At 40.2% G+C, this 27484-nt stretch overlaps 1 protein-coding gene across 1 annotated transcript in view; it reads left to right on the plus strand.

Annotated features, from left to right (window-relative positions):
• Positions 1 to 18669: 18669 nt before the first annotated feature.
• LOC133460479 (growth factor receptor-bound protein 10-like) overlaps positions 18670 to 27484 on the plus strand; it is a 60632-nt gene continuing 51817 nt past the window's right edge. Inside the window, 2 exon segments of the mRNA XM_061741049.1 lie at positions 18670 to 18874; positions 21240 to 21332. Of these exon segments, the coding sequence (XP_061597033.1) occupies positions 21282 to 21332 (51 nt within the window). The 5' untranslated portion in view covers positions 18670 to 18874; positions 21240 to 21281.

Raw genomic sequence — 27484 nt, forward strand, 5'->3', positions numbered from 1 at the left:
CAGGTCTGTGATTCATAAAGGAACGTTGCGTGCAAATCTGCGTGCACATGGTTTTATTGATCCGGATTTTTTTTTGCGCCCGGCATTTTCGGCTTTTGAGCGTACGTGCACTTTTAGTATGACTCCTACGCAGTCCATTTTAAATGAAGCCCCAGATGTTTTGTAAATTAATGAACTACAAAATAATTTTTGGCTCATTAAGGACAAATGATGGGAATCCTAATCCATAGGTGTTACTGATATTTAGTTTAGTTTAGTTTATTTAAGGATCCCCATTAGAAGCACACAAATGTGCCTCTAGTATTCCTGGGGTCCTGAACATAAAAATACAGTACAGTGCAGTCATACAATAAAAAAAACGACAACAAAAACATTAAAAAAAAAACAATTAAGCAGGCTGGACCTAAAATGATAAAAACATAAATTTAAGAGTAATACTGATAAACAGTAAAGTAAATAGAACCAAATTAAAAATAATCAAGAGAGAACAAAGACAATCAGACAGGCTGATTGTATAACAGACTATACAGACACAGAACATGCTCAACGGACGAACAGTATAATCCACAGAGTACCAACAAATAAACCAACATAAACAGACAGGCATAGCCACATGTGAGGACATACTTCTCTTATTTGGTGAGATATTTCTTGGTAAGTTTTTTGAAAGTGATTTTGTTATTTACAGTTTGTTTGATATGTTTAGGCAGAGAATTCCAGAGAGCTATTGATCTGTATATGACAGTAAGCTTGCGAGAATTTGTTTTTGGAGCTGGGAGCGATATATTACCAGAGGCAGCGCCTCTAGTGCTGTAACCGTGCTCTGATGTCATTTGTAACCGACGAGCCAAGCTCAATGGAAATTTGGTGCTAATAATGCATCGCAATAATGTTAGAAGATGTAATGATATTTTCTGCTCAACAGTCAGCCACATCAACTGTGCATACATGTAGTTTATGTTGGTTCTAAATGAGCTACCAAAAGCAAGCCGAGCCGCCTTATTCTGAGCAACCTGTAACTTCTTCAGATCATATTTTGAAGCTGAAGACCAAATTACAGGACAGTATTCCAGATGAGACAGAACTAGAGAATGCAGAACTGATTTCATTATTGAAGGAGTGATGAAGGTAGCACACTTTTTCTAGTCATGCCAATTCCTTTTCCCATTTTAGTGACAATGTTATTTATATGATTTCACCATGATAGTGAGCTATCAATGGTAACACCCATCAGTTTTAATGTGTTGACTTGCTCAATATTTATGGTGTTTATATCCAATTTTAATTGAGGGTTTTTTGCCAACATATGTCGAGTTCCAAACACAATGGACTTTGTCTTGGAGGTATTTAAAACTAGCTTATTGCATTCAACCCACTCATTCACCTGTTTTAGTGCATTATTTAGGGAACAAGTTACTGCTTGCTCAGACAAAGCAGCGTAATACAGGGTAGTGTCATCTGCGTACATAACTGTGTTGACATTTTGTATATACAAAGGCAAGTCATTGGTGAAAATTGAGTATAACAAAGGCCCAAGGCAGCTTCCTTGTGGGACCCCACAGTCCATTGCTTTCCAGTTCGAGTAGCTGCCATTAAGGAAAACACTCTGTTTCCTCCCTGAAAGATAATGCCTAAACCATGAGGTTGCAGTGGGAGAGAGGCCATAACATTGTAGCTTGCCAATTAGTAAGCTATGATCGATTACATCAAAGGCCGCAATGAAGTCCAACATTACTGCTCCCACTAATTTCTTATCATCCATGCCTGTTAGCCAGTCATCAGTCATATGTGCAAGTGCAGTGCAAGTTGAATGGTTTTTCCTGTATGCGTGTTGGCAGCTAGAAAGTAGATTATTTTCAGAAAAGTAGTCCATCAGTTGCTCAAATACAATTTTTTCAATAACTTTACTTAGTAATGGTAGTATACTACCATTAGGACTGTTAGGACCGCTAAACATTTTGTTTTTATCTTTTGGAAGAGGAATGATTTTGGCTTTTTTCCACATGGTTGGATGAATCCCATGGCCTAGGCATTGATTAACAATGTGACATATTGGAGTGGTAACAGAGCTGACTACAAGTTTGAGCAATTTACTTTCTAAGTTATCAGGGCCAGGAGAAATGGAGTCAGGCTGTGACATAAGTAGTTCGGCAACAGTTTTCCTATCAATCTGACTGAATTTGAAAAGGCAGTTTTTGTCTTTCATAATACTATTCTGTATCAACGTGTATGATAGTGACCCATCACTGCATTGCTTATTCGCTCTTAACTTTTCAACTTTACTTTTAAAGAAGTCATTAAAATGATTTGCAATGTCCTGAGGCTTAGTTATAGATTGCTCCATCTTCAGATTGTATGAACGAGATATGTGTGTTGGTTTTCCTGCCAATATTGGTTTTATAATGGTTACCGGTAGGTTTAGTCTTACTCTCTAATTGAATCTCTTTTAATGTTGTTATTGTCTTTCTTTATGTATTGCTAATTAGGGAAGATGCCCCATGTAGACATAGAGTTGATCAATCATATTAAATTGTCAACTATGGAGTTCTTACAGGGCAGCATGGTGACTTGAGGGTTGGCACTGTTCCCTAACTGGAAGAAGCTTTCCTGTACCCTGGTTTTTGTGTGCTGTGGATTTTGGGGATACACTTTTCCAGGTTGTGCCCCTGCCTTATGCCCATGGAAAGCTGGGATAAGCTCCAACAGACCCCTGGGACCCCAAATAGCAATGGGCATCCATCCATCCATCCATTTTCTATACTCTCTTTATCCTTTGCAGGGTCACGGGGGTCTGCTGGAGCCTATTCCAGCTCATTACAGGCAAGAGGCAGGGGTTACACCCTGGACAGGTCGCCAGTCCATCGCAGGGCCACATATACAGACAGACAACCAGGCACTCTCACAATCACACCTACGGGCAATTCTTAGTCATCAATTAACCTAGTAGTATGCATGTTTTTAGACTGTGGGAGGAAGCCGGAGTGCCCGGAGGGAACCCACGCAAGCATGCAACATGCAGAACATGCAAACTCCACACAGAAAGACTCCCGCCGGACCAGGTTGAACTGGGTATCTTCTTGCTGTGAGGCAACAGTGCTAACCACCAAGCCACTGTGCTGCCCTAGCAATAAGCAGCTAAAGATAATGGACAGATGGAGAACTCACATTGAAGAAGCGTATCATTTTCTTGTGTAAGCTGTGCTCAGTAAAAGAGGTTGATGAAGTGTTACACTCTTCTGGCACAGAGATGCGGCAGCGTGTGATAGTGGGCATTTCTGAAGTGCCTCCGCCAATCAAATTTACTCTTGCCAACAACTCCTCCACCCCCAGTTCACATGTATGCATTGTTACTATAAACACTCAGCTAACTTGGGTATGTTTGTGATGTGGCTGAAATCTGGCAGACCGCCCCCCCATCAGAATATCATAAAATCTGACAAAAGAAATATAATGTTAACTGCAAGGAAACTTGGAGATCACAGTCGTTCATTAACAACAACACCGATGCCCTGCATTGGGTCATAAGATAATCCAAATTCCACCTTAAAAGACCGGGAATGTTGACATAAAATGACCTCATAATCACATAGAAGATCCAGAAATGTTTCACATTAAAAAACCAAGGACTACCAGACTGCAGAGCGATTCCTAGAAAGACAAATTATTTTTTCCAATCTTACTTTGTGCATATCGTTGCTCTGTTAGCCACATATCTTTCTTATGTATTTCTCTTTTAAACCTCCATCTCAAACCCCACCTCTGCACCGTATTATGCTTGGAGAGGTAGCAGCATTCCAGCTCAGAGGTGACCATCAATAAAATCCAGTAGGCTGTCAACAACAGCACTCAGACCACCCAACCACAGACATGTTTTCCACATAGTCAGACCCACAAACACACACTTACACAATGAACACCAGTAAGACATGCACAACCACACACATTGCACCCTAGGAGAAACACACACATACACACAGACAAAGACTCACAGTGTCATGATGACCTTGGTTGTATGTGGCCGGACCCAGTTTTGTTTACTCCATGGTCTTTGCAGCGCAGAAGTTTTGACACAACCATTTGTGGAATCTTAATTGTCTCACACATGAAAACACAGCAGTGCTTTGATGTAGCTTTTTTCACTTGTACAAGCATTCTGTTCATTGTTTTCTAACAGCGCGGACAGTTTAGCCCATGGTGGTGGTGTGAGCCGAGCTCTGTGTGTGGATGACATGACCCTGAGAGTAACCTCTTCCACCACGTCTGGGATACTTAACCACTTCCCACAAAGGGCAAGTTAATTTTTATGTTTTTTTTATGTTTTTCGAATTGCTTCGGACATCCATGTGTTTGTGCGGTTGACCTATTTCAGTGGGAAGAGTCAAGCTGCTTCTGTTGCCATTACATAACTCTGTTACACTTTACCTAAGAATGCAAACACACAGAGCGGTGGGACTATCTGCCCATCGGGCCCAGCCAGGCTCCAGCCAGGCTCCAGCCAGGCTCCAGCCTTTCAGTTTGCAGGTTTTCATAGAAGGCTCGGTGCTTTAACGCAGTGCGAGCTTTGGATGGTCCTAGAACTTTTTCTAACCTAGACTCACTCTCAACATTTACAAATTACAAGAGTATTTGCACTCAAACCAACACAACTCATAAAAAAATGCTGCGGAAGGAACATTTTTGATGTAATCGTTGTTTTGGACTCATGTGATGCTTTATTGAAAACTGTAAGAACTCCTGGGCTGAAACACTGAGTAAATCTCCTTGAGATAACCTCTAGAGGCTTATGGCTTAGTTATCCAGTTGACTGCTTAACTGCCTTCAAAAAGTCGCAACATGTGCATCTACATGTGCACGTGGGCATGTGGTCAGCAGTTTCATGTTACTGACTAGAGGCACTGAACAGGTGCAGGTTTTGTCCTGGATCAATGAAGCCTGAGAAATGCAATGAATTATCTTTGTTTCTATAGAATCATACAAATCACTGTTTAATCACTATGCAGTTTTGTAAAGGCCTTTGTTTTCTTGTGCATTGTTATAGTAAACTTTGCTTTTAGCTTTGGTGGTTATTTTTGATCAGAATCAGCTTCTGTTTATTTGTGATCCCTCAGCGTACATCTCTTAGTTCTATTTTTTTAGTATCTGTAGGCTCTTACTGCACACTAAAATACACAAGCAGTGACAAACCATCCATTACTTACTGCTTATCCATGTCATTTTGTGGGGGCTGCAGCCTGAGCACGGAGGTCCAGACCGCCTGCGCCTGGACACCTTCTTCAGCCTTTATGGGGGACACCAAGGGGTTTAACCATCCCGCCAGGAACCATTTTCTCTATAGCATGTCCTGAGTCTGCCCCAAGACCTCATTCTGGTTAAATTCTGGTCATAACGTACGGCCTGTCCCTGGGTGCGTGCTCTGTTGTGGACCTGGCTGTGTCTGACCATTTCTGCGTGTTTTTTAACATCACCAGTTTTAACCAGCGGGAGGCCCCGGTGAGAACGGTGAGGAAACGTTACTCCTGAAGTGGCTGCAAATTTTATCCAGATTTTACAGAACACTCCTGCAGAGATTTTACCAGCACCCTGTGATTTTATCGTTGAAAATTTTAACAAAATACTCAAAACAACGCTGGACTCAGTGGCTCCGATTTTAACCAAAAGAATTAGCAGAAAACCTACACCCCCATGGAGAACTGAGGAAATAAAGAAACTAAAAATAAACTGCAGGAGTGCTGAAAGGAGATGGAGGAAATCAAAATTAACCATACATTATGAAATTTTATGCCAACTCCTTAAAAACTACAATAATACTATTAAAAAAGCAAGAACTTCACATTTCAAAAACTTAATTTTAAATAACAAAAACAATTCCAAATTCCTATTCTCCACAATAGATTTTTTAACAAATGGAAACCCTGACAGATCCCATAAAACAGCAACAGACCATTACTGTGAGGATTTTGCAGACCACTTCAGGGGTAAAATTGATGACATTAGATCCAGTCTTTTATCTCAACAGATTTTAACTCTTAACACACCTGGATCAGTGCTTTTATCTGAGGAAACACTGGAGAGTTTTGCCTTGGTTGATGCAGGGACACTTTGTAGAGTTTTCTCCAAGGTAAAGCCCACAACCTGCCTTTTAGACCCCATTCCCACACCGTTTTTTAAAACACTATGGATTCTTTGAGGAACAGCTTTTGTATTTGGTCAACTGCTCTCTTCAGACGGGTGTCTTCCCCACCGCCTTTAAAACGGCGGTGGTGAAGCCCCTTCTGAAGAAGAGTGGGTTGGACCCCAATGTTTTAAATAGCTACCGGCCTGTATCCAACTGACCGTTTTTAAGTAAAATTTTAGAAAAACTTGTTTTTAATCAAGTGAATGAATTTTTAAACTCAACACACATTTTAGAGGCTCATCAGTCCGGTTTTAGGATGAACCACAGTACAGAGACAGCACTTTTAAAGATTTTAAATGACATCAGGTGTAATTTAGATAACCAAAAACTCACAGTCTTGGTTCTGCTGGATCTAACCGCCGCCTTCGATACAGTAGACCATCACATTTTATTAAACAGACTGAAGCACCTGGTCGGCCTCTCTGGTACTGTTCTTAAATGGTTCACGTCCTACCTCACTGATCGTAGTTTCTTCGTAAGTATGGATACATGTTCCTCAGGAATCTATAAGATAAGGTGTGGGGTTCCCCAAGGGTCAATTTTAGGTCCAACTCTTTTTAATCTGTACATGCTGCCCCTTGGGGACGTCATCAGGAGACATGGCATCAGCTTCCACAGCTATGCTGACGATACGCAACTGTACATCGCCGTGTCTCCTGATGACACTAGGCCAGTTGATGCCCTTTTTAACTGTATTTTAGACATCAAGTCATGGATGGCAGCGAACTTCCTACATCTCAACCAGGACAAAACAGAGATTTTACTCATCGGTCCCGAAGGCCAGAGAGAGAAACTTTTACCAAAGTTACAGGATTTTAAACCCTCAAAATCAGTTAAAAATCTGGGCGTGATTTTTGACTCTGAGCTTACTTTTATTCCACATATTAAAAACATAACAAAGATAGGTTTTTACCATCTTAAGAACATAGCCAGAGTCCGCCCGTTTCTCTCTCAGGCTAGTACGGAGGTGCTGATGCATGCTTTTATCTCATGTCGTTTAGATTACTGTAACGCCCTGCTCTCTGGTCTTCCCAAAAAGAACATGTACAATCTACAATTACTACAGAATTCAGCCGCACGCGTGCTGACGAGGACCAGAGGGCGGGAGCACATTACACCTGTTTTAAAATCGCTGCATTGGCTCCCCGTGCGCTTCAGGGTTGATTTTAAGGTTCTTTTACTAGTCTTTAAGTGTCTTAATGGTCTTGGGCCATCTTATTTGTCTGCACTACTTTTACCCTATCGACCCTCGCGGACCCTGAGGTCCTCCGGCCTTTTAACCATACCAAAAGTTAGAACCAGGACACACAGGGAGGCGGCATTCAGTTTTTATGGTCCCCGATTGTGGAACAGCCTCCCGGAGAACCTCAGGGCCGCAGAGACTGTTGATGTTTTTAAAAAGAGGCTCAAGACCCATCTCTTTAATCAGGCTTTTAACTGACTCATTTAACTCTTTTACATTTCTTATGCTCACCCTTATTTCTATTGGATCTTACTGCTCTGTTTTATAATTAGTTTATCCTTTTTATCATAATTTATTTTCATTGTTTTATCTTAATGTTCTATCTAAATATTTTAGTCGTTATTTATGGTCTATTTTATACATTTTACTGTCTTATTCCTTTAGTTTTTAATGTCTTGCTTTCTAGACATACTTTTAGGATTTTACGTTATGTTATACTTTTTAAACTCTTTTAGTGTATTCTATCCTGCTTTCTTGTAGCTTTTAGCTCCAGTGTTTCTTTGTCCTGGGGGTGGTTCTGGCCTGGATGGTTGTGGAGCTCTACACCACGGCTTCACCGCTGTGGTGTGGACTCCTCTATCCGTCCGGGCCGGGATGGTCTCTGTGGGCCCCTCCCCTTGTAGCTGCGGGCTATGAGACCTCCTGGCATGGACGGCTCCCTGTTACCGTTTCCTCACCTGGATCCTCTGTGCCTAGCCATGTCTGCACCGTGTGTCTGCATGTGTGTCTGTGTGTATGGAACTTGGGTGAATTGTGGTCTGCTTGTGTCTGTCTGTGTGTGTGCGGGGAGGGGGGAGGGGGGGTGCATTAATACATTTTATGTTTATGTTTTATGAAAAGCACTTTGTGTTACATTTTTTGTATGAAAGGTGCTTTACAAATAAAGTTTGATTTGATTTGATTTGAAATCCTGTTGCCCACTAGAGCCACCCTTACAGGGGGGGCACATGTGATTTGAGAGCAGAAGCCTGCGAACAGGTTGGAAAGTAAAGGGTTAAAATTCCCAGAAACACCATTCCAGTGGCATCGTAGCCATGAGCCAGAACCCCCTCAAGAAGCTCTTGAAATGGAGGCACCCGACATTTATGCAAAACCAATTCATCGTCTGGCTATTCTCTCAACAGCGGTAGCGGCAATCACAATAATTTGTTAAAAACTAAATATGTTTTAGTCCATTTTCTTCAATGTTGAGATTTTATTGTTCATTGTTTTGAAGACAAGTCTTAGGAGAGTTACATTTATTTGTAAAACAGTATTCAATGGAAACACCAACCCCCTGCAGCACTATCTTTATCAAACTTTCAGAGATTCAATTTGTGTCATGGACATGCGGCTTGTGTTCCTCCCAGATGACTAAACTTCTCATCCTATCTCTAATGAGAGGGCAGTCATCCTGTGGAGAAAACTCATTTCAGCTGCTTGCATCTCATTCTCCTAGTTATTCCCCACAGATTATGACCTTCCTATCCTATCCTAAGTGAGGATAGGAAGATAAATTGACCAGGGAATAGAAAAACCTCTTCTTGTGGGTTATCTCTGTCTCTGTCTGTCTCTGACCACAACAGACCACTGCAGAGCCCTTATCATCGCAAATGTCGTATGGATCCGCGGGTCAGTCTTCCACGCAGTGGCGGCTGGTGATAAAAAATTTGGGGGGGGCGCACTGGTGAGTGGGGATTACAACACAACTATAAACTCTACTTGAACATAAATCATAAATTATTTTTATTACATATTACTACATATACTACATATACATATACATATACATGTAGCATATTTTACATAAACATATTTTACATTTTTCAAGTAACAAAATAACATATTTGAACCATTTTTCAGATTTTTTCAGTTATTATATAGATATTGACAGATATTGTCTGAAAATGGTTCAAATATGTTATTTTGTTATTTGAAAAATTAAAAATTTGTTTTGTTGATGAGAAAATAATGTTTCTCTTTTTTTCGTATTATTGTGAGGGGGGATATATATTGTTTTTCGGCACTACCTTGTTCTCTATAGCTGATATAACATGAATTAATCCTATGTGGGATCAATAAAGTTCTTATTTTAGCCATCTGAGAAAATTAAATATATTATATTTGGTGCCTAACTGTTTCCCAAGTATATTAGTGCGTATGTGAATGAATAAATGAGACGTAAAACATAAATTTCTTGGTAGAAAGGCGCTTTATGAAAATAAGTCCATTTACTTGTATTAGTTTACAGTGCAGTCTTGCCACATCCATCCAGCGTCGTTGACGTATCGCAGCAGCTCCATGGGGCGGATACGGATACATGTCTATGGCTGTGACTCCGTTTGTAGCGAGTGACAGATGCAGTCGCGCGTCTACACTGTCAGGGGTGTGACTTTGATTGACAGCTCATGAATCAATCAGATTGGATGAAGAATGACAGAAAACACGCTGATTGGCCACGGGCGGAGAGAGCTGTGCCCGGAGGAGAGTCTTTGAGTAGCCAATTAGAGACCAGCATGAAGTCACATGGAAGAAAAGTTTAAGAACATGCAATACACACTCATTTGGCCGGCGCCCCTCGTTATTGAAACCTATGTATTCCGGTCTGCACAAAAAACAACTCTGAATAAACCCAGTATGGGATGGGAAGGCTTGAAAAATTAAAAGTCAGACACATTTTATGAGTGCACAGATGTGATAATTACTTTTTATTACGTAATTTATGTGTACTGTGTCTATATTTTATTTTATTTTTTCCCTGTAATTTTAATGGGGGCGGCGCCCTAGCGCCCCCTATTGACAAGCCGCCACTGCTTCCACGCCATTCTTCCTCTTCTCTTCAACAACATTCTGGGATGCTAGAAGTCCTCCACCTGAGGCTGCACCTTGCCTGTCAGCCTTTACGGACTGAGAATCATGGTCTCAGATCTGGAGGGGATGATGATGATGATGATGATGATGATGATGATGATGATGATGATGATGATGATGATGATGATGATGATGATGATGATGATGATGATGATGATGATGATGATGATGGCGGCAGCAGGATCAAATAATCCGCTGTAGGTATAGATGGAATCCTGAGGCCACCAAATCGGACCACTTCACCCTCTGGAGTTCACTTTCTATCTGGGACGAATCTGACTTACGAACATTAACGGAACAAACTCTCAATCTATTTGCTCAGGAATGAAAAGGCCAGTAAAGAACAGAGCCAAAATCCAATTCTCCCAGAGCACCCCTCACAGAATACCTTGAGGGACACGGCCGAATGTCTCCTCCAAGTCCAAAAAGCACATCTGGACTGACTTGGCATATTCCCATTTCCCCTCAAGGACCCAGGCAACGATGCAGAGCTGGTAGGGCCAGAAAGGAACCTTCGCCCCTAAATCTGAGGTTCAACTTTCAAGTGGATGCTCTTCTCCAGCACCCCTGACACCTTACCAGAGAAACTGGGGAGTGTGATTAGATAATCCAGGGCTCTAATCCAGGGGAACTGCCCCTGATTAGGAGATGTTGGGGGCTCTGTACCCTGGTGTCCACGTGATGTTGCAGAGACATGTCAACCAAGACGGCCCTGCCATATCCAGAGCATTGTTAAACCTCCTCTGTAAAGACACCACACCACCTCTTGAACTCTCTCTGGGGGATTAGGTGCTCTGACATTAACACCTGTGGTTCGGCTTGAAACTGAAGGTTAGCTTTATCTCAATCGCCACGTCATAAAAAAATTTAAATAAAATTCCACTAGATGTCTCTTTTGCTGCCTCTTTACTTCAATCAACACAAGTGAATTTCAATCTTAACTGCAAAATTTATAAACCTGTTTTTTTTCTAACAATGGCGTCAGCTAACCTAAATAAAATGATTTTAAAAGCTTTCAATGCGCATATGACCCACAATTTTGATGCAACATGATAAAACCAGAAGTCACATACATCATATTCCACTATCTTTTGTCCTGCATCTATATGTCCATTATCCTCCCAGTACTCTTTGTCTTGCTAAAACTCAACAGAACTGTGCAAAAAAACTGCAAGACTAAGACTTCTGCACAGCACTCTTTATGGCCACATGGTGCATTGAAAGACCTTTGACCTCGCAGAGCCCTGTTTTAAACCTTACGAGCTGTCTTATCTTTAATCCCTTTTAGACTAGACTCTGGCCTCAGTTGCTGATCATGCTGCCAACCATTAGCTCCTGCGAGTGACGATCCTTGGATAAACACAGCCACAGTCAACACAATTCATGCCACAAAGAAAAAAAAAAAGAGACCACAACACACTGGTTGAAATGTTCAATCTGATAAGACATCGTAATCACAACTTGAATCAGAGCAAATACCACAGAACTGCCACAGATGTCAGAGAGATGTTCTGCCAAGTCCTGTAACTGAGTATAAACACTAACCCGTGATCTTGAGGTCCATATGTTTTTCCAGTGTACCTCCTGATGTTGCATTTGTAAACAAAGGCCTGCAGTGGAGCCCTGTTGCTTTAAATAGCCTATACATTTGACCTATTTACAGAGCAGACGTGTCACAAAGTCTGACACACATAGGTGTATGCAGTGTGTATGTGCAGGGCTGTGTATGATTTGCGACTTACATGTATTCTATATAAGAAAACGTCTATTTGGATAAGCAAAAAAACCCACATTATACCAGCCTGTTTGAGCTGTGGCCTGGCTGTTGCTGTAATAATGGATGTTTCACTGGATCTCTACAAATGTTCTGACAACAGATAAGATGGATGTCTCGGTTTACTTTAGACTGGGTGAAGCCCACATTTATAAACGGCCACTGGCTGATGGATGTTTGAAAGGGAGGAAGCTTGAAGATTACGTAAAACAGTCCAAAAATGGGCAGCTTGTTGAAGAGGTTATAATGTGTTAACGTCTTCTGCTATCGTGGTGAAATTCATTACAGGAGACAGTATGTGAGGAAGACTGGAAAGGTCTCTGGACTCTGGACTCTGGACTATGCTGGTACGTATGTGGTCACCACGACAGTACATGAGTCAAAAATACTGATGAACCACATTTATTCATGCAGTGTATGGTAATGAGCCAAAGTTAACTAAACTCAGTTGACATACCAGTTCGTTTCACAGAATAATTGATAAAATTCTGCAAAGAAACCATTTGGAAAAGCGCAAACACTTTGAAAGGCATATCTTGTGGTAACTTTGCCTGTGAAGGAGGAGATTCATGTTTCATTTCGTCCACCTTGTCTCATGTTGCGTTGCCATCCTAACAGATCAATCAAAGATGCTTATTTGATATCGCCCAGGTTCAAAACAGTAACTGTACACCAGAGCACCTTGCTCAGTGCTTTATACAACATTTTTAGAGCTCATACAATTATGCAGAGAAAACAACAAACAAAAGAAGGTCTGCTTTGGAGATTCAGATCAAGCAGACATTATCTGTGGTTTAAAACCTGAGGGTAAAACCTTTAATGTAATTTTTGTCGATACTTTTCAATCAATTTACAGCTCTAAACATTTGAAGACTGAAGACAGCATTCAAACTTCAAACTGTTGTGGGTGTCAGTTCAACCGACTTGGTCTTTATGGATCTTTACTGAGTTTTCAAGTTCAGTGGCGTTCGTTTGCACTTTTCTGAGGAAGTGAGTAAATAGTAAATTTCAAACTGACACGTTAGCTAGTAAACTCAAATTCTGCTTGCTTGTTAACTAGTGTGTGACAAATCTCCACAAATGTGTAGTAGTATAAGAGAAAAAAACAAAAGAAAACTCTTGACCAGTGCATTGTCAAGGCCAAAATGCTCACAGCTTAACAGGACTCATGGTTTTGTCGGGATCCCACCCCCTTCATGTGCACGTTGGCCAGTACAAAAAACATGTTGGAGCTTATTATGTTAACTTGTCACGGCAAAAATGATAATTACACATAAATGCTTTAGTATTCAAAGGTTTCAGCTTTTGATACGTGGCATCATAAATGCCAGAACTGTCTTGTGAGCCATTTAGTCTATAGACATGAAAAAATGGTCTGGGTATACATTTTCTGTTTTAATATCAAAATGATGGGCTTGTAAATGCCGGTTTGTCTAACAGTCATCAACTCCAGACTGAGGTTTGGTTTAAGTAGTAGGCTGTGGATTAAATGTGCACATACATGCATTTATGATCTAAAAGCCTTTAAATAACTTCATGAAACACAGAATCTTGTGCCGGTGTTATCACAAAGACTGTTAACGTGTTTTACGTATGACAGCAGCCAAGAGAGAGTTGATATGAGTCAGTAGTCTTGTTAAGCTTAAGTTACCAAGGTAACACAACGTACACTGCTTAGACGTGGTAACCCTAACAAATCACTGATTGTTTTGGGATTTTTTTGTATATTGTTGATTTGAGTGAAAACATTAGAGTTGAATAGGGAAACAGACCTAGATGTTTCTGTTCAAAGAATTCAAATCTTGATGTATGTATAAACTGATATTAAAACATTTAAACACATAGATGATGGTATAACATGTTGGTACACAGCCTATATCCTCATGACATGTATATTACATGACATGGCATGATATTAATAACAGTAAACGCTCATCAGGCTTTATAGGGCTACATTTTTACCGGGTGGGCACCTTGTAGGAGAACCAATGGAGACTATAGTTTACAGCCCTCCCTGATTAGTATTTAGTGCAACTAGAGGCAACTAGAGGCAATTCTCACATTCACTTGTCAGACTGAGCATTTCCAGATTTCAAGAGACCAAAAGACTGATTTATTAGTAAACTAGTGAGCATGCAGGACCCCTGAAGTTGTCTAAAAATGTAAAACATATTCTTACTAGTACCACTCAGGGATCTTACTAGTTAAGAATAAAACATTTTAGATAAACTAGTAAGTAAGCTGAATGTTTGTCTAAATGTCGGATGTTTTGCAGCTCACATAGACAGTATAGTTAACTAGTTTAGCCCAGAGGCTCACTATTGGGTTAAAAAGGGTAACTAAAAGTGGGTTAGATAGATTACAACAATAGAGAAACAAAGTATCAAATAAGAAAAGGTCAAAAAATGCAGTCAGTAATAAAAAATACAATAAAGTGAGAAAATAGGGGTACGTGGTGCAAAAAGTGCTCAAGTAAAAGCCCAACTAAGGACAGACCGCAAACTAGCAGAGAGACTGAAGTCTGAAATCAAGGATACACTGAAAAAAAGGAGACTTGCTAACAAACTTAAACGTATTGGTTCAATTAACAAGTAAATTAATTATATTAATCCAGCTGAAGTTAATGTTTGCAACTTATCATCTTATGTTGGATGTACTTAATTATTTCAATTGTTACTAATTGCACCAATTAATTCAAGTTTGTGAATAATTGTAATTTTTTCTGTGTATTGAATAAGAGCTCGAGCTGGTGTGATGCTGCTGACGTTGGTTCACCCGACTTGGTCTATGTGCTTCTTGCCAGATTTTCCAACCTAAGTCAAAAGTTCAGTGGCTGCTTTATTAAACTTTTCTCAGGCAGAGGTCATTTCTAGCCCAGTTTCGAGTCCAGTCAAATGCAACATTAGTGCCTTGCCACCCTGCCTGCAGCATTTAATACCCACAGACTGTAAAAATTGCTAGACCATAAGTCATCCGTAAGTTTTCAGAAGAGCAATTTTGCAGCCTCTGTGTCCCCGTTCCTGCCATTTTGCACATGGACAGAACAAACACCAGGACACCAGCTGGAACCTGATGTCAATAAAAGTTAGCCATGGCTTCCAGCTCTTTCAGCACATCCACGCTAAAGGAGATGTAGACCTGCAGGATATCCTGTTTCAAATGATGTTTCAATGGCAAAATCAGAAACCACTGTATTTAACCATTTCCATTAAAACTTTTTAGCAAAACAGAAGCAACAATTGACCCTTTGTCAAGCCCCCGTTGCTCAGTCGGACTAAAACTGTCATCTCTCCCGTCTACTTTACATTACACTTTATTTCTAATTATTGAACCAAAAAAAATCAACAGCAACTAGATATAAATAAAAAGGAACACTTCAGGTACCTTGTAGTGAATTTAAAAAGGTTTTTTTTTTTTTTTTTAAACAAGATCTTTTGATTAGTTTATCTGATAGCACGGTGGAAGGGTTGAACTGCGAGTCTGGCCGTCTACATAGCTTTATCCAAAGCAGACATTTTTCGTAATTTACCGTTGGTTTTGGGATTAAATGTGTTCCTGTGATTCTCTCTGGGTAGCGATTGTCACTTTTACAAGTGCCCTAAACACATGCTTAACCATTTTAAGATAAATAAATAAACGCTTTCGCGGTTGTAGCTATGGGTTGTAGCCTGCTGCCGAGCCGACTTTGTTTTGCCAGTACGGATCGGATTTCTGCCAATTTGGGGATAAAAATACGCTGCACCCTCACTACACTGTGTGCAGTTTGCTCTCAAGTTTCCTTTTACTAATACAAAGTTTAGAAAAATAATCCAGTGATTTAATGTGAAAAAAGTGCTTCCATTACACTTGAGCTAAGCTGGACTATTGACACTTCTGAAAAACCATTGTGTGAAAGTGTAAAAAGGTTGTTTTTTTTGTTCCTTTTACTAATATGACGTTTAAAAAAAAAAATAATCCAATGATTTAAATTTGGATACAAGGCAAGTAAAAACAACGCTTTTTCCATTGATGTGAACGAGAGAGACTGCTGTTTTGTCCAACCGGATATTCTGACCCAGATGTAGCAACGGAGAATGATTTTTCTGATTGGTCAGTCAGGGACCAATCAGAAGGCTGAGAAAGGGTCAATTCTGAAAGGGCGATACGGTGCTGCTGCAGGGGGCTGGTGTTTCCAGTGAACTGTGTTTTTCTGTTTATGAGCGTAATGCTCCCAGAATCTCGTCCTCCTAGACTTCTTTTCAAAACAAAGAAGAAGAATGTATCAATTTCAAACAAGATGGACAGAAAGATCTTAAGTTTTGAACAAATTATTACAACTGCTGTTACTGCAAAAATAGTGAACACAAGATGAAGACAGGGGAAGATCCTTCAAATGATTATTCAAAGGTAAAACCCCTATGTAATGCAGTCATGCATACTGATTAAGTTATAGCACAACTTCATCACATAAATGAGGCCAAAAACACATGCTAACTAGATGTCGATGGCGTTGGATTGACTGACAATGACATTGCTGCTGGAGACACGCAAATGTGAAAAAAGTGCGAGGGATAAAAATACGCTGCACCCTCACCACACTGTGTGCAGTTTGCTCTCAAGTGTTCCTTATACTAATACAACGTTTAAAAAAAAATAATAATCCAGTGATTTAAATTTGGATACAAGGCAAGTAAAAACTACACTTTTTCCATTGACGTGAATGAGAGAGACGGCTGTTTTGTCCAATTGGATATTCTGCCCGGAAGTAGCAATGGAGAATGATTTTTCTGATTGGACAGTCCAGGAGAATGACTTTTCTGATTGGTCAGTCAGGGACCAATCAGAAGGCTAACACAGGGTCAATTCTAAGGTTGGATATAGATTGACTTGCTTTTGAAGTCAGCCCTTAGTGGTCAGTCAATGAACTGCAACTTTTCTTAGCTCCACGTCGGCCTAAACGAGAGATGTCAGATCGTTGTTGCTTGGTGATACTAATGGCGCTTTTACATTAATACCTACTCAGCCCGACTCGACTCGCCTCGCCCCGGTTTTGCGCTTCTCCACTAGGGGTGGAGGCGGGTCGAGTAGATACTTTTTCTGTATCTATTCTGCCGAAGTTCTAATGGCGCTTTTATACTAGTACCTACTCAAAAGTCCAGACCAGATTCACCAGGCGCTTGGTCACTTCATAGCTGCTCGCGGCTCCCAGCTGACTTTTCAGCAGCGCCAAGACAAACAAATGAAAAAAAAAAAGCGTCGCCACTTGAAGCTTCTTTCACTCTCATTTTTTAACTTGATATCGAACACAAGCCACAGACCCAGCAGCACATCTATCATCTCCTCCAGGTTCTACATCCTTAGTGTTGTTGTCTTCTCCGTTTAGATCACACAATCAAATACGCCAGCAGCTTCGCTCCAACCCGCCTACTTCTCATCTGGGTGTCTAAAAAGAAAGGAGGGCAAGGCGAGTCGAGTCACGCTGAGTAGGTACTAGTATAAAAGCGCCATAAATTGCTGATTTGACAGTAATGTAATGTAACTGTGTCACCTGAGAGTGTCAGGTGACACATTTTTTGACAGGGATGGTTTAGTGCAAAGTACTCACGCATCCTGTCTTCAATTTGGACCCACTTTGCAGGATGAGATGTATAGCTTGACAATACCCTTTCTGGGTCTAGAGGCTCCATCAAAACTATATTGGGCTCGCTTATATTCGGCTGCTGTTCTTCCATCATTTTGTCATTCTGTGACGGCGCTGATGTTGACGGCACCAGTGCCACAGCGTCTTCCGCCGCGTCTTCAGGCCACGTCTTCGGGCCTGGCTCGGCCTTTGTGGTTCTGCGCATGCGCACAGTCGATTTTCAAAGTTTGATTGCCACGCCAATCATTTCTTGCACGATGTAAAATATTATGAGATGTTGAGTATTTGATCCTTCAAAATACACTACCCATAACATGAATTGCATTACACTTTGTGAACATTATACGATAAAGAGAAAAAAAATGGCAGAACACCGGTGTTCTGCCAATTTCTGCTGCGTTGCCAAAAAATGCTACCTAATGGTTTTCTACCTTTGTAGAGCAACAATTTTACTGTGTTTTACTCCCTAAACCACTTCCTTTCCCCCCAATTGGTCCTTGTCACTTGCCAGGCCGTCATTGTAAATAAGAATGTGTTCTTAATGACCTGCCTGGTTAAATAAAGGTGAATGACTGAATGAATATCAAATAAAGCGCTATAATTGTTTTTTTTCTTCTCTTTATCGTATAATGTTCACAAAGTGTAATGCAATTCATGTCATGGGTAGTATATTTTGAAGGATCAAATACTCAACATCCCATATCAATTTTACATCGTGCAAGAAATCATGGACGTGTCAATCAAACTTGGAAAATCGACTGTGATTTTCTGAAGGCTATACATTTTTTTAGAAAAATCACTTTTTGAATACACTAGAAACATTCTCAATATTTAGACACACAACAAAGCTCGTACTAAAATAAAATGAGCAGTAAAACCAGGCCACTATCCCTCTGATTGATGTGATGTTTCGGTGAGTTTTGACATGTTTGCAGCGCGCCGCTGGGGAGTGGGCGGGGCGATGGGCGGGGCCCCTCCCAGGGAGAGAAGGCGCGCCCCCGCGCCCCCGAGCGTCTGCGTGCTTGTGTGTTCGCGGGAGCGAGCCTGGGCCGGTCAGCTGGTCGCAGAGCGGAGGGAGAGCGGCGTGTGCACGTCCTGCTGCTCCGAGAGAAGCACAGCCGAGCCTGGAGGCGACGCGGCGGCGGACGCACCGAGATCCTCCCGAGCCCCAGACGCGCGGAGCCCGCCGTGCATCCTGCAAACCCCGCTGCCGTAAGATCCCTAGGAACTCATTTATCTCATACTGGTAAACTCATGCTCCACCATTGTAGCCAAACAAGCTGGTTTCTTATTAACCGACTTGTGAAGCCTCAAGCCTGAATTATGGTTCTGCGTTAAATCGACGCAGAGTCTACGCCGCCTTCAGATGGTGCGTTGATGTTGTTAGGAAAGAGGAGAAATTGTGCTGCATAGATACAGACCACGTCTCTACTAAATAAAACACTCCTTTTTTGAGGGTAATTTCTAAAAAATGCACCTACTGTCATGGCATTTGCTGGTGGTGGTGGAGGGAGTTTTACTCTTAAATGCAAAAGTCAACATGAGTGAGCTTGCATGCTCCATCACTGGCAGTGTTGCAGAGTGGTTATTTCTCCTCACTTTAACTGTGCTTCTTCTACTAATGCCCACATTTGTAAAGACGGTTATCTGGACCAGTAGCATGTTAAGGAGCTCCTGCACCATGGAGGATAAGCTATCTGAGTGTGTGTTGATGGTCTGTCATATGGCTCCTTTAACTGTGACTTAATATAGGCAAATCTCTGTATGCTGCTGATCTTCGCCTGCCTCCCTCCTGCTAGATTCAGGATGAAGTATCATAGGGGGATCTCACAGGAAAATGCATATAATAATAATAATAATAATAATAATAATAATAATAATAATAATTCATAATAACAAAAGCAAATATTTGAAACCATAAATGTACAATCAGTAAATAATACTCAACTGTAAACTAAGAGTCCACTTGTATTTGTAGAGATGTAGGATGAGCATGTCCACTGGACAAACACACCCTCCCACATGTGGCATTATTAAGTTGTTCGCAAGCTCGTTTAATTCTCTAGATCTCCCCATATGACCAGTAAAGCTGAATTATTTCTGTTCTCTGCAGGAGGAGCCACAAATGTCAGTAAATGTCAAGCACTTGGAGCTTTGGCATTGCTTTTCAAGCTTATTAGCTGTGCATACTATCAACAGGGCTTGCCCTTTTGGCCAGGGCTTGGATTGGTGGGAATAGCTCATACGAAGGAAAAAAAGGGTGATACAAAACTTGTAGATTAAGGGGGAAAAAATAAAGTGTGTCCAACTGTGCATACACATTTAGACATGCATTCTCAGTCAGCAGAGTGGCCTAAAGATAGCAGAGCCCCAGTGGAAACAGTAATTAGTGGGGTGAAAAGAGAAGGGGGGAGAGGAGAGGAAGAGGAGGAGGAGGAGGTGGGAGACATTGTTTGAACCATTTGATATCTGTTATATAATGTCCTGTACAATGAAGACATGCTGAGACAGAAAAGGAAGACGATTCAGCAGAGTCAAAAAAAGGTGAGGAGTTATTTACTCAGACAGATGCAGGATTCAGTTTGTGCATATATATAGTCATTTTGCTGAACCTCTGTATTAATTTGTGGTGCATTGCCCTTAAATCGACACTTTAGTTCCATACTGTAAAGCGATCTCTTCCGCTGAAGTGTTGTTGTTATCTTTGAGCCAGTTTAGGAACTTTTATGGGTAGATTGGGAGTTTTTAAAGAGAGCAGTGGATTCTGATGGCGTTTTGGGATTTCCACTAACAGATGAGTATGACTTTCTGGCCAAAACAATTAGACATGTGGAGACAGAAATCTGATTTAAAAATGACATTGACCAGGGCTGATGATTTATCTGTCTATTTTGAGAGGATCGGGATACGTTTCGAGTCCAACAGCAAGTAGGAAAAAAAAAAAAAAACAAGAAAAGGTTTAACTCTCTTGAATGCAGGAAAATAAACACAAGTTTAACACTGACCATGTGATGATCCAGCTCTTAAATACACACACATGCACAACGTCCAGCTGTTAACTCTCAGCAGATAAGGAAATAGCTGACTCCTATTTCAAGTTGCATAAGAAACTCCCAGTTTTCCTTCCACACCAGGCTGCAGGTGGTGAGTGGTCATGTGCTGCAAGTTGGAAAGGTTTTCATTTTTAGTCTTAAACCGCAGGCTTTGTTTGGGAACTGATGTGTGTGTGTGTGTGTGTGTGTGCGTGCGTGTGTGTGTTGTACACAAAGGCTGTGTTTACACTAGATTCAGTGTGCACACGTTTGTCCATGCGTGGACATTCAACTGCACATGCAGGTTTATTGTTCTGGAGGGAACCAGGTGTAGGGTTTCAGCTTATTAGAAATAGGACACCATATTTATCATTATTGAATGATATGTAGCAAATCCTGTTTTTTTTTTTTTCTCCTCAGTTATTTTGTTCATATTGGAAAGTCTTTTTCATATATAATTTATACTGTAGTGACAACTGTGATTATCTGCCTCTTTTTCTTTTTTTATTCAGTGTCATTTCTCTGCTCTGTCCCTCCTTGTGCAGGGTGCTGCAGATGTCAGAGGGTTTCCTGCAGGAGGGAACATCATGGCCTTAGCGGGATGCCCTGACTACTTCTTGCGTCACTCTAACTACCAGGTAAATATTTCATGTGACCTATATATGTTGACTTGATGGAGGCGTGCAGTAGCACATGAATCATAAATGGCATTTAGGTCTAGAAACATTTGGACCGTTACAGACCTGTCATGATTTTGCCTCCATATACAATCCAATGTGATGAAAGGATTAATTTCAGATAAAGGAATAAAGGAACTAAGCAAAGTACCTAAATTTTGCAGGGCTTTGCCAGGCTGTGGCTGCAGTCACCTTAAGTTGCTGCTTCATAAAGGGACTTCTCTGCCAAGCTTACAGTATTTGTGCAGAGATCAGGTGACTGACTTGGCTATTGAAGAATATTCAGTTTCTTTGCCATTCATTCAAACAGTTTTGAGTTGCTTTTCCAGCATTTTTAGGGTCACTATCCATCTGCACTCTGAAGAATTGTCGTATCACTTTTGTATCATTTGGCTTGATATAAGCATAGCGTAAAGCTCTGTACACATCATAATTCTGTCACATTATCGATAAACACCAGCCATACACGCCCTAAAAATGTCTAATAAAGCTTTCCCTACTTGAATGTCATCAGCAAACCGCTGTTGTAAACCCTCTGTATTTGCATTTCTGAAGGCGCCTCTCAATGGTATATTTTGACTATGATTTGGCCATGTCATCCCAGAGTTTTCTTGACTTCTATTCATGTTGTGAAGAGTTGTTTATGGCTTCTGTCACCAAGTAAATGGTTCTCTTTCTTTGTTTTTATTGAATATACAAAACTTAGCCATCTCTTGCTGATTTATGTTGTTTTTTCAGCCTAACAATGGCCTCCTTCACTTTCATTCCGATCCCCATGGACTTTATATTGAACAGCAGTCAAATTTCAGTTCAGTACCTGATATCAGTTCCAAACCTTGTATCTGCTTCATTTGTCCTGAAGTATTTTTATTTTTTCGTAAATTCTCCAAATATTTTTCAGTCCCTGAAAAAGGAAAATTGAAAATTAATCGAACGTCACATTTGGGGGATTTAACCCAAGTACTCTTGCCCATGTCAATGACTTCTGTTTTTGTCTTTTTCTTTAATTCAGTTATTACTTTCCCCACTTGTAAACATGAACTGTACCCTTAGAACATACAGCTGCATTTACATAAAAAAAATAAAAAAATAACTTTTTCATAACGTTTTTTGTGTCTTCACATTTTTTTAAAAAATAACAGAGATATGAACTATTTTATTAAAAAAGTATCTCAGTGTTAATATTTACAGCACAAACCTTGTCAGTGATTTATGAAGGAAAAAAATTTAAAACTAAATGAATTGCTCATTAAATGAAATGGAGGTATAATGTTCAACAGTGATGCTGTTTTGAACTCACTTAATGCTTGTCTTCACGAAACCTCTTAAAGCTAAAAGTCTTCACTGTTATTACATCTCGATTATTATTTTTTTCAATCTCATTATGGCGCTGAAGGTAAAATCCTAAGATCTCTGTCAGTGTGCTTATATTTCGGACGTAACTGGACATCTACATTTTTCCGTGAAATATCCAGTGAAAGCTCACATAGATGTGTTGAGCACGATTTAGCCTTGACTTTTACATATTTTTCTACTATATATGTTTTCAATTTATTTCCAAAATATGTTACTGTTGTTGTTGTCTTTTTTTATTATTAGATATGATACCCTTAAATATAGTGATGTTTTCCATGTCCAAGTGAAGAGTTGGTAGGATCCCTTTATGGTGTATAAATATTTCTAACATTCACATCTCAGTAAATGATTTTAAGATGCATTTAAAGATGGAAGTCATTTTGTTCAGTGCATGTTTATTCATCTTTGTTTGCTTAAAGTGAATAGAGGTTATCCAAAAGGGTTGACTACCTTTTGGTAAAAAAAAAAAAAAAAAATGTTTTGTTATATTAAGGACAGTTTTCAGCTTGCAAATAAACACAGTGCCATACCAACACGTATAAATCCACCTGTGGAGCCAATTTCCCTCTTTGTCTGCTGTTAGCCAAGCTTTGCTGACCATTGGTCTTAACAAAGTTGGTCTCCTCACATTGCAGAACCACACCTGGAGAGAATAAGACAAATAATGTTGTTAAGATCTTTCCTGTCAAAGAAACAGACTTCAACCTTCCAACGTTTTCCAAAAGTACAAAGCTGAACCAAAAATGAAGCTTTGCTAGACGACATTCCCACCATCACATTCAAAGCACCAAATATCTTATTTAATATTTTGGTGTTTTATTCCTCCAGTATACTTTTAGAGACTTGAACAACTGCTACCAAGAAGTGTTAAAGATATTTTTGAGGCCCAGCATCTTAGTAAGATGTTTTTTTTCCTCCGCCTTGCTCCCTTCATTTTTGTGCTTAAAGTTATCAAAGCTTTTTTATGGAAACCTGTTGAAAATTTGGTTAATTGGAAACCCATAAGGCCTTAGTTGGAAATATCTTTCAGCTTGACAAGGCTCAATGATTAAATCTTAATAAAAATGACTCGTTAGAAGACATAGGTGCACGTACCGCTCTATACTGTACATCGTCATGTGTACAGTGGCTCTGTAAACCCACCTTCTTGACGGTGAGTGACTCCTGGCCTCGTTAGGTGAAATATGGCATCTCTGCAACACAACAGTCCCACTTCCAGTGTCCAACTCCTGCAGAATGAGCCCTTTGTTCTTTAGCTTGGATTTTCTCCTCTCCAACCCTCCAGTAACCTAAAATATTTGGCTAAAGAGCATTGTGGAGGTCTATAAATAGAGTGCTAAGCAAACAACAGTATCAAGCTGTGGACTTTGTGTGACAGGCATGAAAGCATACTATTGATGGCGTGACGTGTCACTGAGGCTGATGGGACGATGGCGGTGACGTAGCCTCCGCTGCTTTACTCCTCTTGGTGGAGGTACAAACGTAAACTCATGTCAGCCCCTGTTGAACTGGCAGCAAATTTGATTGATTTAATTTAACATCCAGGAAAAGGTTTTTCACCAGTAAGACTACTGTGAATAGTCAACTGAATTCCCACAGAAAACAGTGTTCCTCCGTCCTGCAGAGTGAAAAAAAAAACTCAGTTTGAAGGCTAGACTTGAGAGAAATGGGTTACAACATTGCTATGTGTTCTGGTGTAAAGCTTGCCAGTTGACATGAGACAGCATGACACACACAGCAGGGAGTTTCTCTGTAGGTTCGTGTGTGTAGATGAGGAGCAAATGGGCCCTTTATTCAGTGTATGTGCACATATTTCTGTACATTACGTTGAACATGTTTGGGAATCTGGGAACCATTCCAGGCCCGGCTCCAATATGTGTGTGTTTGCGAGGGTGTATCTATCTTAGTCAGAACTCTGGGTCCGTGCCAGAAATGTCTCAGATTGAGCAGCCAGCCACTCTTGTCTACCTCCTCTCCTTAGCTGTCCACCTCCCTGTGTAGGTTTGTAAATGTGCTTGCGTACGCGTTGTATAGCACTAAAAGACACAAAGTCTGAATTATGCCTTCAGTTGTCCAGATAAGCAAAAAGAATTGAATATTAAACAACTCTTCCTCCAAGATAAGTGTTTGTACCATTTGTTCCTGAACTGCCTATCTGCTCCTGGACCACAGTCCCTCTGTCTTCGGAGATTAGTGACAGTGGGCACACCCTTTTTTCTTTTTTCTTCCTTTTTGCTTTTGAAGAAGTGTAGTTTTTAATGCTAAAAAACTATGCAGATTAAGCTGTGGGCTATTGAGGCCATGCGAGAAGCTTTCTTAGAACGAAAGAGATGTCAAAATGTCTCTCCACAGCAACTTACGTTAATTAAGATGATTGAAAGATTTCCTTTGCCATTTTTGACTTCAAGAAGTATTTCCGTGATATAGTGAGAAGTTACCGGAAGTTAGCGACTAAAATTCAAGAAAGCTGCATTGTGGAAATCACCAATGTCCTTACAGTGGGACTTGAAACGGGTGTAACATCTTGTTCCTGTTGCTCGACTGATCCTTCCAGAAGTCCATTCATTCCTATGGGAAACTCTGCAGTCTGATATGTAATGACAAACTACTCCTTCAGATGCTTTTCGGAGTGGTATTTACTTTTGGTGCACAGAAAAATTTCAACTTCAGTGGTGGATTTTGGAGTCGGCGTATATGCTGCGCTGATAGCACAAATAACTAGCAGCCTTTTAAAAGCCAAGCTTCTTTCCTTGCTTCCTTGTATAGACTTGATGTCTTCGCATTTATTCCAAACAATTGGGATCAGGTGTGTAAATGGTTGGATTGGATGGTTGGACCATTTTTGATTTTACTGAATTACATTACTTATTAATAATTTATAGTTTATTCAGATAATTATTGTTTGTCAATCATTTTTAGCGTTGGTTTGCGTCAGACCGAGAGTAGGCGTAACCTTCAACCGAGACTAGCAATTGTAGCTAGTGAGCTGACGTCAGTGTTAATAACTAAGTTTGACAAGTTAGACAAGTGACAAATCTAGCAACTTTGGTCAGGTGTCATTGAAGACTTTTGGTGACTAGAAGACTGGTATCGCTCTCGCTTTCTTCTCAGCGAGCAGCCGGTGCTGCACAGCAGCCGCTTTCAGCTGCAGTCACAGCAGTAGATGTTCACCTCTCCACCTCCAGACTGCAAAGAAATTGTACATCCGCAAATCCAAAGCTGGCTGATCTTGCACTGGCCCAGTCCTATTGAATAATAAATTATAATATTTCATATATGATTCCAAAAAATGTAATGATTAGAATAAACTATAAAAGGTGCTGCACTGACCTATAGTCAGTGCAAAGGAAGATGGTTGTAATTGAATATGAACATATGAAGGATCGACAAAAAAGTTAATTTGTAGTTTTAAACTGTACTGTGGTTTTACTAAGCAGATAAACCCGTTGAGAATTTTTTTGTTTGTTTGTTTTGCTACAAACTGCCACATGAACATGGATTCCACGGAGCTAGCAGGTGGGTTAATTACAAATCAAAGTTTTCAAAGCGATTAGTTCTCTCATTGTTCATTAATTATTCATCATTTCATATTACATTTTAATTATACATTCAGTTTATACTGAATGAAACATTTGAACCACGATTAGTTTTGCTTTGAGCTACAGGTTACCATTGCTTCGGCAACTTTTAAACTCCCCCCAAAAAATGAGCAAAATAAGTCTCATCTAAACTAAAGTCAAATTCTACATGCTGTTTCATCTGCACTGACCTTCAAAATCTCCATCAAACGCCGTCTACTCATGCAGCTGTTGCAGTTATGGGATGATGCTTAGATGCGTCTCATCATCTGATTGTCAGGAGGCTACGTGTATACGGTTGCATATTATATATATATATATATATATATATAATATATCATTTTTTAAACTTCACATTTCACAAACAGAATGGAAATGAAAGGAATTTCTAGTAAAACAGCAATCTACAAACATCTTCTAGTTGTATGGATGGCAGTATTACTTGACCCAACAGCTTCACACTAAAAAATCTACCACATTGGCTGGATTAATGTTGCATGTTTTGTAAACATTCTCATTGTAAATCACCCCGTGACTTCTAATCTTTTGCTTGTGCAGTAATGTAATCGTTAAAAAGAAATGCACACAGTGCATATTATCAAACAAGATAACATGACTAACACTTCATGCCAACTGTCAAGCACAGTGTAAGGGTGATGAATTGGACTTGTGTGCCAGCCACAGAACTTGGTTGCATTGAGTCGACTATCAACCCCCCTACATACCAAATTAGACTCAAATCAGAGGTCATGTGACGGCTAAAGTTTGGCTGAAAAGCAATGATACGTCAGGACAGTTATCACAGGTACGCCAGCAAATATATAACAGAATTAGTGAAAAAGTCCAAGTCCACACCCCTACCCATTTTAAATGCTATGACAGGACATTCGGAGACATGTGCATAAACGAATGCGTGCAAACTTTAAGTGAACTAAAGAGCAATGGGCCAACATTTCTCTACAACTATGTATGAGACTGGTGCCGTATAGAAAATGATCAAGTTGTAAATGTTTTTATGAGCTGCTGAATTATGGTTTATCACTCAAATTTCTCCAGTGTCCTTTTGCTTTTTCTTTTTTTCCTTTTTGCTTTGGGCCTGTAAAAGGTTGTATGTACTGAATTTTAAGACCTGGTAAGGGCCAGAGGATTTTTAATATATACTGCTCAAAGAAATAAAGG

Source organism: Cololabis saira, chromosome 15, assembly GCF_033807715.1.
Source record: "Cololabis saira isolate AMF1-May2022 chromosome 15, fColSai1.1, whole genome shotgun sequence".
In the NCBI taxonomy this organism is placed as follows: Eukaryota; Metazoa; Chordata; class Actinopteri; order Beloniformes; family Belonidae; genus Cololabis; species Cololabis saira.